The 14645-nt window shown below is 35.5% G+C and overlaps 1 protein-coding gene across 2 annotated transcripts in view; it reads right to left on the bottom strand.

Annotated features, from left to right (window-relative positions):
* ELAPOR2 (endosome-lysosome associated apoptosis and autophagy regulator family member 2) overlaps window positions 1–14645 on the bottom strand; it is a 193349-nt gene that overhangs the window by 58861 nt on the left and 119843 nt on the right. For both annotated transcript variants that reach the window (XM_057504468.1, XM_036911855.2), the window contains exons 8-10: window positions 14335–14423; window positions 3911–4091; window positions 2402–2530 (exon numbers count right to left, since the gene is read on the bottom strand). In XM_057504468.1, coding sequence (XP_057360451.1) covers window positions 2402–2530; window positions 3911–4091; window positions 14335–14423 — 399 coding nt within the window. The remainder of the gene's footprint in view (window positions 1–2401; window positions 2531–3910; window positions 4092–14334; window positions 14424–14645) is intronic.

Consider the following 14645-nt stretch of genomic DNA (forward strand, 5'->3'; position numbering starts at 1 on the left):
AAATGTATTTCTGAACCAGTATTTGTGCTGTCATGCTGATTTTGAAAGCAATGTCCAGGAGGAATATTTAATAAATATAGTAAACTAAATGAGAACAGTGAAGCAATACATACTTCCCAGAAACCTTCCACTCCCAAGTGATAGCTTCTTAACATTTTGGTGTATTGCTTTTCAATCTTCTTCTAGTGTACACTTCTTTTTACTATACCTTAGATTTCAGTGTATAATCTACTTTGTTTTCTGATTTTTTCATTTAGCATTATCTTCTTATTTTTCTAATAATCTTTATATTGAAAATGTTTCCCCATTAAAAATTATTTCTCTATCTAATTTTAATTATTTAACAGTACATTGCATGGTTACATTTTGATTTAATTTAATCTTATCCTATTGGTGAAAATTTAGTTTTTCTCCTCCTAAATGCTAGAGTCAACATACTTGCATATAATATCTTTCTTCACATCACATTGTTTACTTAGTATAAATTCCCAGAAGTACAATTTATGGGTTGGAGAATAGGAATATTCAGAAGTCTTGGAACACTGCCAAATTATTTTCCATATGGCTGCCATTTTTAATGCTTGCATAACATTTTATCTGACAAGTATAGGATAACTTTCTTAAGCATTATTCTATTGTTGAATATTTAGACTATTTAATTTTTATAATTATAGATAATGCTCAATGAACATCTTCATGAATAAACAGTAGCTTGTCACCAAACTTTGAATTCCTCTTATGAAAAATTCCAGCACATATAGATTTACTTCTAAACATCTGTTCGGCAACTGTGCAAACTTCAGGCTGAGAATACATGAATCTCAAAGCACTGCAAGTTACAAAGCCAAGCTGGCCAAAGAACATCCCCTTGAACTTCATAGCTGAGAAACTACCTCATGAGACAGGCTGCACCTGGATTTCTTGCTTTGACCCCATTCTTTTGAGTGGTACTCCTCTCAAGTTTGGCTATTGAACCACCTAATCACAAAAATATACAGCACCTTTTATCTTTGCATTTTTCACATTCCTATTTGTTATTCCAGTGTCACATACAAATACTGCAGAGATGTGCACTTAAAAATTGAGCACTTCTGAAAATTAGCAAAAATTTAAATTTTAGCCTCCAGTTAAAGAAGCAAGTAAATGAAGTATTATCATGAGTTAGACTAAGAGTAAGTCCTCTAAAAATTCAAAAGTTCCAGATAATCTTTCCTACTAAGTGAACAGACAGACAGACACACACACACACACACACACACACACACACACACACACACACACACACACACACACACAAATGTACTGATGCTTTCAGAGAGACATTCAATACTTTGCCTCCCCGAACTAATTTTTCGAATAGGTGTTAAGTTTCTCAACTAGGAATTCAGTCATAGGATCTTTTAGGAATACAAACCCTCATGGTCAGATAATAACAATTGTATTTTTTCTTCTTCTCCCTTAGGAAAACTTCCTTGAAGTGGGATTATTGGTCAATAAAGATTAGTATTTCATGATGTTCAATATATATTAAGGCTTTGTCTTTCTCTTCTTTATTCATCTGCTTAACCAACATTATTCAAGGACCTACTATTTGTCAACCTCTGTACTCATGTTTACAACTCACTTCCTACATCTGAAGTCGGTTTTTTTGGATAAGTACTGATTTAAAGCAGATGCAAATAAAGAGCAAGGTTTTCTTTACAATATCAAATATAACATGGAGAAAAAGTGAGTTGATAAGAATAAAGGATGCGCTTTGGTATAAAACCCTAGTTTTTATAACACCTACTCCTAGCATCAAGTTAAAAAATGCATACATAGATACTGTCATCCATTCAACAAACAAATATTGCAGAACAACTAAATGTTAGAATCCCCAAGCACTTAAAATGTTAAAACAAAATTCAGCAACCATTATATAGAACCTTTGCCATCTATTTCCTAGTTTTCAGTAAGTGGGGGTCATATAAATTTTGTAAACATGGTCATAGATTTCACAGGCCTGGGAGGAGGAGATGATTTAACCTCATACTATGGCTCAGTGCTGAGCCAGACTAAATCAGTCTGGGTAGAAATGCTGTCATATTATCCTTCAAAATGGCAAACAACATAGATTTCATTCCTTCCCTTGGTGATATATTCTGGTATTTATAGCCAAAAATTATGATCCTCAACATCTACTTCAAATCTGACTCCATAAACAAGCAAAATCGTTTATACTCTTATAGGAAAGTCATCTGGCTATGACACTGCATTTATTATTTGATGTAAAGGCTGGAAGACAGGCCTGATCAAATGACAAGATTGAAGTTCCTTATACCCATATTTAGTATGTTTTAGCTGAGCTGAGCCCAAGAGTTTGTATTGCCAAAATGTATTTGAAGGCTGATTTTGAACTCACCATTCATTCCATCACACTTTGAATTCCCAACATTGAAGCAGGAAGTTTTCATGTTGCCAGGAAGGACATTCCACCATTTATATTCAAACCCGAGTGCAGGCTCCATTCCTGCTGGACACAGCCTACATTCTACAGGACACAATGGGTGAACAATTGCAATTAAACTGCATCCATACAAATTCCTCTTCCTCTTTGACTATAAAAACCAAGCACTACCAAACTTTAGTTAGCAGAGAGGGAAGTGGGAAGGAGATACTGGGCCACCAACTCCCTTAAGAAACCTTTTTGAAGCAATCTGGAAAGAACAATAATTCTGGATATAACATGTACACATATGCCTGACTAACATGGAAAAGGAAAAGAACAAATATAAAAATCTTTTAAAATTATTTTCCCGTTATTTCTCGAGTAACTGCTAATACTGAATCACACCCCACAAGCCAAGAGTAATTCTAAAACAAGTTCTTTTAGATGTGATTTAGAATCAAACTCCCTCCAATTCTTGAATAAGAAAATATTTCACCATTTCTATCAGTTATTTAAATTAACAGAGTATCATGCCATTTGATTATGGACTGATTACTTGAAATTCAAAATATTGGCTATATTGAAAAATGATACTGGGAATTGAGGGGTTTGGGAAGAGTTCAGTTTATAAATAAGCCTGATTTAAACATTTGCAACATTGAAATGGAAGGGTCTTTTTTCAACCATTCTTTAATTTACCCAAGATATTTTGCATTATCATATCAGTAAGAGAAGGGAGAGAAAATGTTCATTAAGCAAACATTTCCTGGTACCAAAGTACTACAGGAGACATTTTTACATAACCTGTTCAATGATGACTGAGCTAGATATTATTACCCGTAATTTTACAGATGAGGACACTGAGGTTCAAAAGGTTTAAGCAATTTTAATAAATCATACATTGGTAGCCTGCAGGATGAGGATTCAAACCCAAGTCAGTTTGACTCTCAAGTCCTTTTATATGCTCTCTCTCAAAGGCTCTGGATATTAAATACATGGCATGGCTATAATCAAGTAAAATTTTCCCAACTGTACACTTTGAAACAATTTATTTAGGGACAATTTTAATGCCCTTTGATCAAAAAGAACAGTTCTTGCCATTATTGTAGCACAAACTGTGACTCACTATTCCACAGCTGAAATATGTTATATTCTAAGCTTGCATTAATAAATGTGCACACACACACTGGAAAAGGAGTGCTTATCCTTAATCACTTATTATGGTAGAATATTCTTATCACTATCCAAAGGCAGAAAGTCATCTCATTAGGAGGTGTTAAACAAAATACCATGAGAAAGCTATCCCTATGATAAGTCATTGCAGCCTCACAATTCCATTACTCTACTTCTCAACTCTTCAGTCTCTATAAGTGCGTGTTTATAAAGAATTGTTCCATAAGAAATATCATTTTAAACATGATCACAAAGTCCAACAAGATTATTTTGCTAAAGGTTTAATTCTTGGACCAGTTGATATCCTACCCTTTGTTCCATCCGAAAACATTCCAGGAGGGCAGGGATGGCAAGAAGACGATCCATTATTATAAAATCCAGGGTTGCAAGGTGGACAATCCTTCTTCTCTCCAGAAGGGGGCAACCTAATAGCATCTGTAAGATCCTCCCGGCAGATCTTGGGCTCTATCCACTTGTACATTATCTGTGTCTGCAAAACAAGCTTGCACGTTATATAACAAGCTTTATTTGCTTTACTTCCAATTACAAAAATGTTAAACTGACAACCTAGGAAAAGTCCAAGTAGTGTAAGAACAGAGAGACCAGCTAAAGAGAATCTAAAACATTAGTATCAAAATGAGACAGAAAAAACTGGTGAGGAAATATCCTTCACTTCCACATGTTTTTACCCTAACCTACAGGCAGCCTTATCTCAAACACAACATGTTCCTCATCGTGAAATTCCTCTTTAAAATATAGATAACATGATTACAGCCCTTATTCTTCCAGCCACTTATTCACTTTATTCCATAACATAGTTTTTTGCAGAGACAATCTTTTTCATTCTGAGACCTCCACTACTCTCTTCCTTTCCCTCACCCACTGCACACATCAGCATGCTTTGGACATCATGATCACAAAAGAAAAGACTTATTTTTAAAAAAGAATATTTTTAAAAAGCTTCACATTTCAATCCTTTTATAACATAAATACCGGTACTTGCTCTGAGTCTTTTCAAATAACCTGATGTTTGACTTCAAGAGCTGTGACTATATTTCTAATTCTAGACCCTGTTGCATTTGCTCCTAACATCAGGACTAAGACAGCCTCTACACTCAAGGAGAGAAGTCTTTCAAACTTGATTTTTTTTTTCATCTTTCTTACTCGTGCATACACCTCCACACAAAACAAAATTCAACAAAATAGCTATGACTCAGTGAAACCCAGTAAGTTGTGATTATAAAATTATTCTCATTTTGAAATTAGAAACATGAAATGAGTTAGCCATTTCACAAACAAATGTGATATGCTCAGTGGGGAAAAAAGAATTCTAAATGCAAAGGGAAATATAAATAACTTCATAACTAAATACAGTTTTCAAGAAAAGACTAAAGGTTTCCTTCATTAGACATATAATCTCTTGAGGATATTCTTTCCCCTTCAAACCAAATTCTGCAATAATAAGGCCAATACTGAAGCTGCAAAACCAAAATTAAAGGCAATTCTCTATAGCTATTTCCAGTTAATGGAAAGTTATGTATAGTAAACCCTCTAGGTCACTCAATTTCATTCTCAGTGTATTCTCTTATGGGAAGTAAATTACCTTATCTGAAGAAGCCTGCTTAAGAAGATGCTTTGAAAGGTAGACATTCAACAGAATTAAAAATACCATTTTTTTTCCTTTTACAACTCTTTCTACATTCATTTTATGGCCTACGTCATGATACAGTTAACCAGCCACTTCACCCATCTGCCTCTCTCTTACCGTCTGTGAAAGAACGGCTGCTCCTGCTGGAGCTTCCTTAAGAACTGAAACATAAACTAGATCCTATATCTCTAAGGGGTTCTCAACTCCCCTGAGAAAGGCAATATAAATTTAGAGAATCTAAGCCAATGATACATCGTTGTACTTGAGGGTTTGTCTTTGTAAAATTCTGGCTTAACAAGTATAAAAAACAAATTTCGAATCTTAGTCAACTCACAAATTTGCTGCTTTATTTTGACATCAGTTGAAGTTGCACTGAGTTAGGTGTGACCTACTGAGTTCGGTGTGCTGGGAATTGTTGGTTCCCGCTGGGAGGTGGGGGCAATGCTGAGGCTGAGCCCTGGGGACTGATCCTGGAGACTCATGTGACCTCCAACACTTGGAGAAGCCAGGATCATTATCCTCATGTTTGTAAATGAGGAAGCTCTGGATAGGAGCTGTTAAACCACTAGCCCAAAAGTCATACAGAGCTAAGAAAACAGTAAAGTAGCACTAGTCAAGAAAGTCAGTTTGGTAAGGGTAAAAAAACAAAATAGGGAAATATATTTTTGACAAGTCAGCTAACCACATGATTTTCAATCCAAGCACAGTAAATAATGGCAAATTAGAAAATGTGCACTAAGTTTAAACACTTAGAAGTCAAATTTCAAATGCTCTATAGTAAAAGTTTAATTTACAAAGCCTCTTGTTTCGCATGGCAGATTGATTCTGTGCCTCTCTTCCTAATGTGGACAGATGTTTTCAAGTCTGGCTGACTGGAGAAAGACAATAATTAATATTAGTGATACTTAGCACCAGATGGCTTATAGTGCAGGTGAAAAACCAACAGTCAATTCATTCTTTGGCAAGTTTAGATAAAATTATGAAATGTTTTATAAAACCCAAACCCTAATAGAGCAAAACTTACCAGGTTGCCCTTAGGTTTACAGAAGAGCTATAATGTCCAAACATATTTGTACTAAGCATGAATAAAATATGCTTTTAAGAAACACATGGAGATAGCAATGGAAAGCTGCTTCTCATATCAAAATAAAATACAAGACTGAGAGGACTAAAATTTAAACAAATTTTGGGACTGGATTTGTCCATGGTTGCTAGTGTTCTCCCTGCAAAAGTCCCTGCACAAATGAAGCAAGGCTTTGCACACTGGTTGAATTCATCAGAGCTAATTTACATGTGCTTGAAAAGGGTCCCAACTGCTACTCCAACCTGGCTGCCTTGTGTTCCATGCTGTTCTAGCTCAGATGTTCCCAACCAGGCAGACTATTGCTTGCCTCCCTGCCTTTCCCAAACCTTGATCCTTTCCAGCTGTAAGCCACTGGGCATTCATCATTTGTTTCTCTCAGAATTACCAACACCATTTAGCCAAGTTGTATTTGTCCCTTCTTTCAAAGGGACATTATGTCTTCAGCCCACCCACTTACATACCAGCATTCACTTGGATTCCTTTTCTCTGATGCCTCTGCTATTTTCTGTTTTCCCTTGTGGTTACCTCCTTGCCCCTTTCTAGATGCTTTTTTAAAAGCCTGTGTCCTTCTCTCTTTCCTTATGTAGAAGACACCATGGGGATTTAGCATTGTACTGGGGGTTCTAGTCAGGGCTTTAGGCGAGTACGTGTTCTAAAAATTAGATTGGGGTGGAAACACTAAACTGACACTTTAAATGGATGCACTGTATTATATGAGAATTATATCTCAATAGAGCTGTTTTTTAAAAAGTATCTTCAAGAAGTCTATCATGAAATTTTTATTTTAAACAATTTAGAACCCCTAAATCACTGAGAAATGCTGTAGTGTTTTCCCATCATCCTAATTAAGAAACATGGGCTCCCACGTACATCTGACCTGCTCAAACCACTTAGAAAGAAAGGCAGATTGAAAACCTGTATCCTTTCATACCCCATTTTTTAATGTCCCCTACATCTTACTCTTGCTTTAAAATTCGGAAGTACGATCTTATCAACAGTGAGCATCCGGAATAATTTTTAATACCAAAGTTCATTAAAGGGTATAGAAAGGACTAGACAATCAGATAGCAAAACACTAGCAAACAGTCGATGATCCAGGAATTCCCTAGACCAAGAGATGACTAAGTTACACAGTCGAATATCTCCTCTCAAAAAGGCACCCTCCGAAGACATCCTTCCCTACCAGGCATGCTTCTTGCCTTGGCACAAAGTTTCCTACTTGACAATATGCTGTCCCAAAATTGGGCAGCTCGGCTTGTTAGACCATCATTATGTACCCCTGGAACTTACCTTCTGTAAGTTTGCCTGATTAGCCTGAATTGTGCCTATGGAATAAACCAGAAAACTCTATTTTTTCTTTTCTAAGACTTCCCTTCAAATGTTTAAACTTACTACTTAGGAAATTCTTATTAAGTACCTATTGTACATACAGGGGAGCCCTAGGGAAATTTAAATATTACTAAGACAAACTTCTGAAGGAGATTGTAGTTAACAGGGACTGGACAGGTTCACAAACTGTTGTAATATGAAAAAGGAAATACATGAAAAGGATACAAAAGCATCACATTTGAAAACAGATTTGGGTTAGAATTCCAGCCTTAAGATTTACTCGATTTGACTATGACCTTAGGGAAATCACTTAGTCTCACTAAGTCTCAGTTTCCTCTCTGGCAACCTGGGTATAATAATGTTTAAATTGCACAGCTGTTGAAAAAAAGAATTAGAGGCAGTATTTGAACACACACACACACACAGCAAGTGTGCACACAACTATGTAAATGATAGCTGCTTCTGCTATCAGTGCTATCATTACTATTACTATCAGTGTCATCATCATCATTTGCAAGAGAAACATGAAATGTCATGAGTATTCAAAGGAAAAATATCAGATCTCTTTGGGGCAAGTAGGAAAAACATAAGAAAGATTACTGTGATTCTTCCATGTTCTTTCTTCCTACCTGAAAAAATATTCCAAGTAATTTCAACCATACTTCATATAAAATAGTTTAATATCCTGGCCTCTCTTCTCTACATACTGTCTACTTTGTCAAATTTTCCTCAAGCCCTCAAGCACAAAACACAGCACTCTAAATGTGTTACTCATTCATTCAGTTACTAATTCTCTCATTTGTTAATTCATTCAAACAATGTTTCACTACCTCCTGTGTTCCAGGTTCTCTACTAGGCTTAGAGATTTTTTTTTAATGATTAAGAATGTGTTTCTGTCTTTAGGAAGATGAGAGTCTGATGGAGCAAATGGTCATCTTTAAGTATTTGAAATGAAGTGGCTCAATACCAAAACACTAGTAAACCTTCTATGATCACTATGTAAGTATCAAGAGGTATGTACAAAGTTCTGTGGGGACTGCCTGTATATCAAGACAATCTTGCCAGATCTATTTATATCATGTGAGAGTGAATGGGTTCTGTGAACCTAAGCAGAATCCCTCTCTTCTTATTGTGGCAACAGATACCATTTTTTCTCGATAGGATCCAACTCATGTGATACTGAAAGGAACAGAAAGTTCTAAGGTCTGACTTCCCCAGCCACATGGTTCAGCAGGCAAACTAAGCTGCCCAAGAAGAGTTTTCCATGCTACTAGACAGAATGGCTGGTCTGATATGAGCTCATGAACCAATCAGAGTGTTTAGTGCAACTGTGGTCTGTGTTCCTGTGAGCAAAAGCTGTGAGAATAGTGACTTGGGTAGAGATGCCAGTGGGTATCAGGTACCACAGGGAAAAGCCTGTCTGAAAATGAAATCAAATGGAGCCAAGGATATCAATGGGAAGGGCAGGGGAGTGTCTTGCTAAAATTGTTTGCTCTATATTGACTTTCCAGTCACATGAGTCAAAAGATGTCTGCCCTGCCCTTGCCAATTCCAATTCTGAAAAGTATTTTTTAAATTAAATGAATTTTATGATAATCCCCACATCCAGAAGCAAAACTGACACCTTGTTTTGTCACCATTAAAAGGAAACATGTGTATCACATCCCACAATCAGTTTGGGTGTGGGGGGTACATTTTACCCTGACTGAGATAAAACAAACCAAAAAAAAGTTATTCTGTCTAGTTCTCATCCCCAAAATATATAAAACCTTAAGCTTTTTCTGTAAGTTGCTGACTCCCTAACAAACAATGTATTCCCCTGAGTTTCGCAAACAGGTATGAGACAAACTTTATTGATATGATAAACAAGTGAGTGACTTTTCAACCATGAACACCTTAATTAAAAACTAAGTACCCTTAGTTTTTTTCCCTTTAAATGTCTGTTGCATTTTTTATTTGGTGAGCCAGGTCTTCTAGGAAACCCTTTTAGCAAGTTAATGCTTTCTCCTTTCTAAATATATTTATTTCTGGGACTTCCTTTGACACAAATAAAATTTGATTTTATTAGCTTGAGCTCATTGCTCAAGCACACTGGAGTCTTTCTGAATCTTAATTTTATCATTCTTCCCAGTTTTACTGATTTACAATTTGATATACTTATTCCTAACATCTTCATGCAAGTTAAGGATTTTTGAATAACATGTTGAAAAAAATCATTTGAACTCATTTTCTTCTTGGTATGAGTTAGAAAATGCATATATATTTTTTAAATTTATATTCCTACAACAAATACATGATACCAACTACACTCCTACTTATTAGGAACTACATTCCATTTGATAATCCATTTATTCAGTCAAATGTTTCACATATAGTTCTTCAATTAGCCATGTGTCTATTTAACTATATCGTTTGTCCACAATTCTCCATCTTATCTACAGGGAGGTCATGGAAAGGTTTATCAAATATCTTACTATGAAAATAAAACAAAACCAATGAGTTCTGTCTCTCCCAAAATCCAGCTATGCCAGAAAACAAGATGGATTCCATCAGGCTAACTGAGGCCACTGATGGCCATGTATTAACAGGAGACCACATATGAATCCTGTGCCCTCAGTTAACCACAAACTGAGGTTTACTGTCTAAAGCAGAACCAGTTCCTGTTGTGTTTCTACTAAACAGGTAACAGCTGGGAAGTTAAATGATCAGTTGTGACTTGTATTACCTAATCAGAACTAAACAAATGTGCATCTTTCTTTGCACAAATGGACCTGAGTGGGGACTTGGGCAGGAACTTTAACTGTAAAAAATGACCCCTCTCTTTGTTTCCTCCTAGCATACTTTGGTTCATAGCTGAGGGCTAATGCCTCCCTAGTTTGAAAACTGCTCCTCTTTTTTTATTTTTTGGAAAGTTCACCTTGATCAAATTTCCTATTTTACAGAGAAATTTGCTGATGTTACTAACATTAAAAGACATCTTCTCTTGATGAATTCTTGTCCACTATCACAGGTCAACTTTCTTTTGAGATCCAATCTCAAGCACTGAATCTATGCATGTATTTGTATGGAGCTAATGGGTATATCTCAATATATGTAAAAACTGGGTTCCAAGCAACCTTTTGAAAACAAAACATACATAAAAATTACCAGTTAACTCACTACTATGAAACTATGCCTATTCCAACACTAGCCTTGGTCATTAGTTGCATCTAATGTGACTCCCCACCCAAACTCCCACATTATAGTCACACTCAAATCCCTTTAATTCTTCAGACACACCAGGCTCCCTCCCAGCCTCCTGCTCGCTCTTCCAGAAACATTTTCCTGCATGTTGTTGCCTAGTTTTATACAGCTCTGTGTCAGATCCCCATAAACTCAGGCTTCAGTGCTGAAGCCCTAACCCCAATTGTAAATAATAATTCATTTTCTTTAACAGACTATCTCTCCTTCTAAGTCTGGACAGTGATTCTCAAATTGCTGAGATCCTGGACCAGCAATATCAGAATTACCAGGGAATTGTGGAAATTATCTGGGAACTTGTTAGAAATGTAAATTCTCAGGGCCTGACCCAGATCCAAGAATATCAGGGACAACCTCCAGGTGAATGCGATGCATACTAAAGTTTGACAATCCCTGCTCTACAATCTATGGAGACAATTATCACCTTCTTCAGACTATCCTTGGCTCTACTCACATCACCCAGCACTCTGCATATAACCAGTGCCCAGTAAAGATTCACTGAATAAATGAATGAATGAATGAGTAGGCATTCCATATTTTTCATGATGTTAATGAGAATCTCTTAAGCAGGAGTAGAATGGCTCCAGTTACCAATTAAAATTTTCCTGAAAAACATCCCCTATAGGCAGGAAGCAATTAAATAAGCTTCAAAATGAACACAGAAACTTGCAACATTCCTGTGTTATATAAATTATAATGTTCAAAGCCTGTATACACCAACAGCCATTTCCCTAATGAGCCTTTCCAAACAAGGGGAAAAATAAGAAAAAAAAAAGTGAAATAAAATTCTTATGGTTCCCCGTGGAGGTCTCCCCAGAAAGGAGAGCTATGCCAGCTGAAGAGGTCTTACATCAGCCAGATCAACTCATGCTATGCTGTGAAGATGCCATCAGCCATTCTCACCTGTGTCAGCAAGACTGCCATACACCCTTACCCCTGGCAGAAAAGAGAAACAGCCTGGAGTGCTCCAAGAAAATCACATGGATGGGTGTCCAGTTCTCATGTCCTTGGTAGAATTCTTTAGGAGAATGATTAACAGTCCTGATCCTCACTTCCTATCATACCCATAGCATCGGAATGTGCACAGTATGTTCTTTTAAGATGCTAACCAAGATGTATCCTTGACATACCACTTCGATACATGATTAATGTAACCTCTTGTCCTGCAGTATCCCCTGTTTAAAAGGTATATAAACTGTATCCAGGAAAAGGGTTTTGGAGCAGTCGGATCAGAACTCTGATTGACAATCCTCCCAGGCTATGATCCTCGGTTAGACTTTGAATAAACTCTGTCTTTCTTCATACAACAGTTGTGTTAATTTCAGTCAAAACAAGAATATGACAGGACAAAAGGTTCAAAACACAGCCATTGGACAACCTGGGAAACATCATTAAACTACCAACCAATCACCCAGCTATTCAAAGCAAGAATAAAATACCTTTTAAAGATGGACAGTGACTCTTAAAGATACCCAATGGGATGTAGAGGAGACTCGATAATATGGGTGAATGTAGTGACCACATTGTTTTTCATGTGAAACCTTCATAAGAGTGTATATCAATGATACTTTGATAAAATAAATAAAAATTTAAAAAATACCTTTTAAAAAGATGAAACCAAAACAAAATGAAAATGTTGGAACAAACAAAAATAGGGAAAAATTTAATTTCACATGTGTAATCTATACTTCTTCACTGTATCTTTCATTTAGTCCCATTGTTTTTTGTTTACTTCTGTAGATAGAAACATGATCTTGAAATAAGTCTTTAATCATTTTTTAAAGAATCACTGAGTTTATGGAGTGGTAGTACATTGTTTTGTTCTGTACGAAGAACATGTTCAGACTTCACCCAGACTGAGCAGAAAAATATGTGTGTGTATGCATTTATACAACATGCCTGTGGGTGCATGTACACACACACACGTGTGTGTGTATTCTATGTATTTTACATTTAATATATGGCTTTACTTACCTCAGATTCAGGTTAACTAGATTTTATCACAGAATTCACTGACATAATAAACTATTTGTTGATATAATAAATATGTGACTTTTGAATATTTCCATTATCACAAAGACAAGATCCATTTGTATATTAATCTAATTCATTTAAGCCTTGGTATGCAGAATTAATAATTATCACATAGAACAAACTACGTTTAATATGCCTTATTTATTAATAAGGTAAATTAGCTAAGGAAAGTTTAGCTATAAAAAAATTATTCTAAATTACTTTCAACCCACATTACTCGCTCTCTACATATATTTTCTAAATAGAAATAGCCCTTACTTGGTAATTATGGTAGAGCCATCAGGACTGTATGCTTAATTCCTGTCACCTAAAAGCTGTTACTTTGAGTTACTATTCTTATTAAAAGTAATAGGGATACTCCTAATCACTGAAATTCTCCACTAATTTAAATTATCCTTCCCTTAAATTATTCTGAGTTAGAAAGGACTTGCTCTATTATAAATACTAGAATGTACTTGGTCTTAAGCTTTCAAAAGTAAATTTGTTAAAAAAGTAAACTTAGGACTAAGGGTAAGATTAATAATCACATAAATTATACAAATCATAAATAATAAATCAAATAAATCTATAAAAATTATAGAACAGAACCTAAGGATACAAAATTAATAAAGAAATACTGACATCTATGTGTATTATCCAAACTAAGACAGAAATTAAATGTCATTATTTCAAAGATGTAAATAATTTTTTAATCTTAGTTTCTCAATCTGACATAGGCTACTATAGGCTCTTTAAGAGAATGGCATGTCAACTACAGAGTTCCTGTGTGCATTTTTCCTCTGGCTAAATGTTGTGTAAATGGTAATTACTTTGTTTTCTAAATGCATTTACACAGTAATTTACCATAACTGAATTTGCCTATGGCTACAGGGCACTTATTTACCAAATCTATTGAGTAGCCAAACAATTAGAAATAAAATAAATTTAAAAAGACAAATTACAGGTTATTTCCATCATGTGAGTCACAGTAAAGATTTTAAGGCTGCGCTCCTCCTGATATTATGACTTCTGAAAAAATATAACTGTTAAAAATAGCAGTAATTTATTGAGCACTCATTATGTGCCAGGCACTGTGCTAAGGAACCTTAAATTGAGTATCACATGTATTCTCATAGTAGCCTTTTGAAGTAGATACTAATATTTGTCCCATTTTACAGGTGAAAACACTGAGTCTAAGAGCAAATAAGTTACCCACAGCACTTATAAGTAATAGGTGTGAAAAAGCAAACCCAGGAAGGTAGACCTCACAATGTAAATTTTTATATTTTCTCTATACTTCTTAAATACATGTGTTATAAATCAGCTCATTTAAGTTTCTCATAAACAAATTAGAGTTTGCTCAAATTGGGCAGAGGGTTGGATAAAAAAGGGATGGAGTTGACTGAACAGAGCTTATACCTTTCCTTCTTCATCACACGGAGTGTGGATCTGGAAATAGTCTTTTGTGGTACAGGGAGGTCGCTCCATACATTTGCTGGATCCTTCCTCTGCAACATAAAAATGCACTTCAGAAATAAATTGTTTACACTGTGACTCTAAGGTGAGGCAAAAATAAAAAAATAAAAGCAGACAACTAAAAAGTATAAATAACCTTACTAGAGAAATTCAGGTAGAACAGCTAGACCTACAGAAAGTAAAAGCCTGCATTTTTATTTTTTCCAAAGCAATAAACGTTTCCACAATACACAAGGTGCATATCATAGTTTTTC

Source organism: Manis pentadactyla, chromosome 7 (genome assembly GCF_030020395.1).
Source record: "Manis pentadactyla isolate mManPen7 chromosome 7, mManPen7.hap1, whole genome shotgun sequence".
Lineage (NCBI taxonomy): Eukaryota > Metazoa > Chordata > Mammalia > Pholidota > Manidae > Manis > Manis pentadactyla.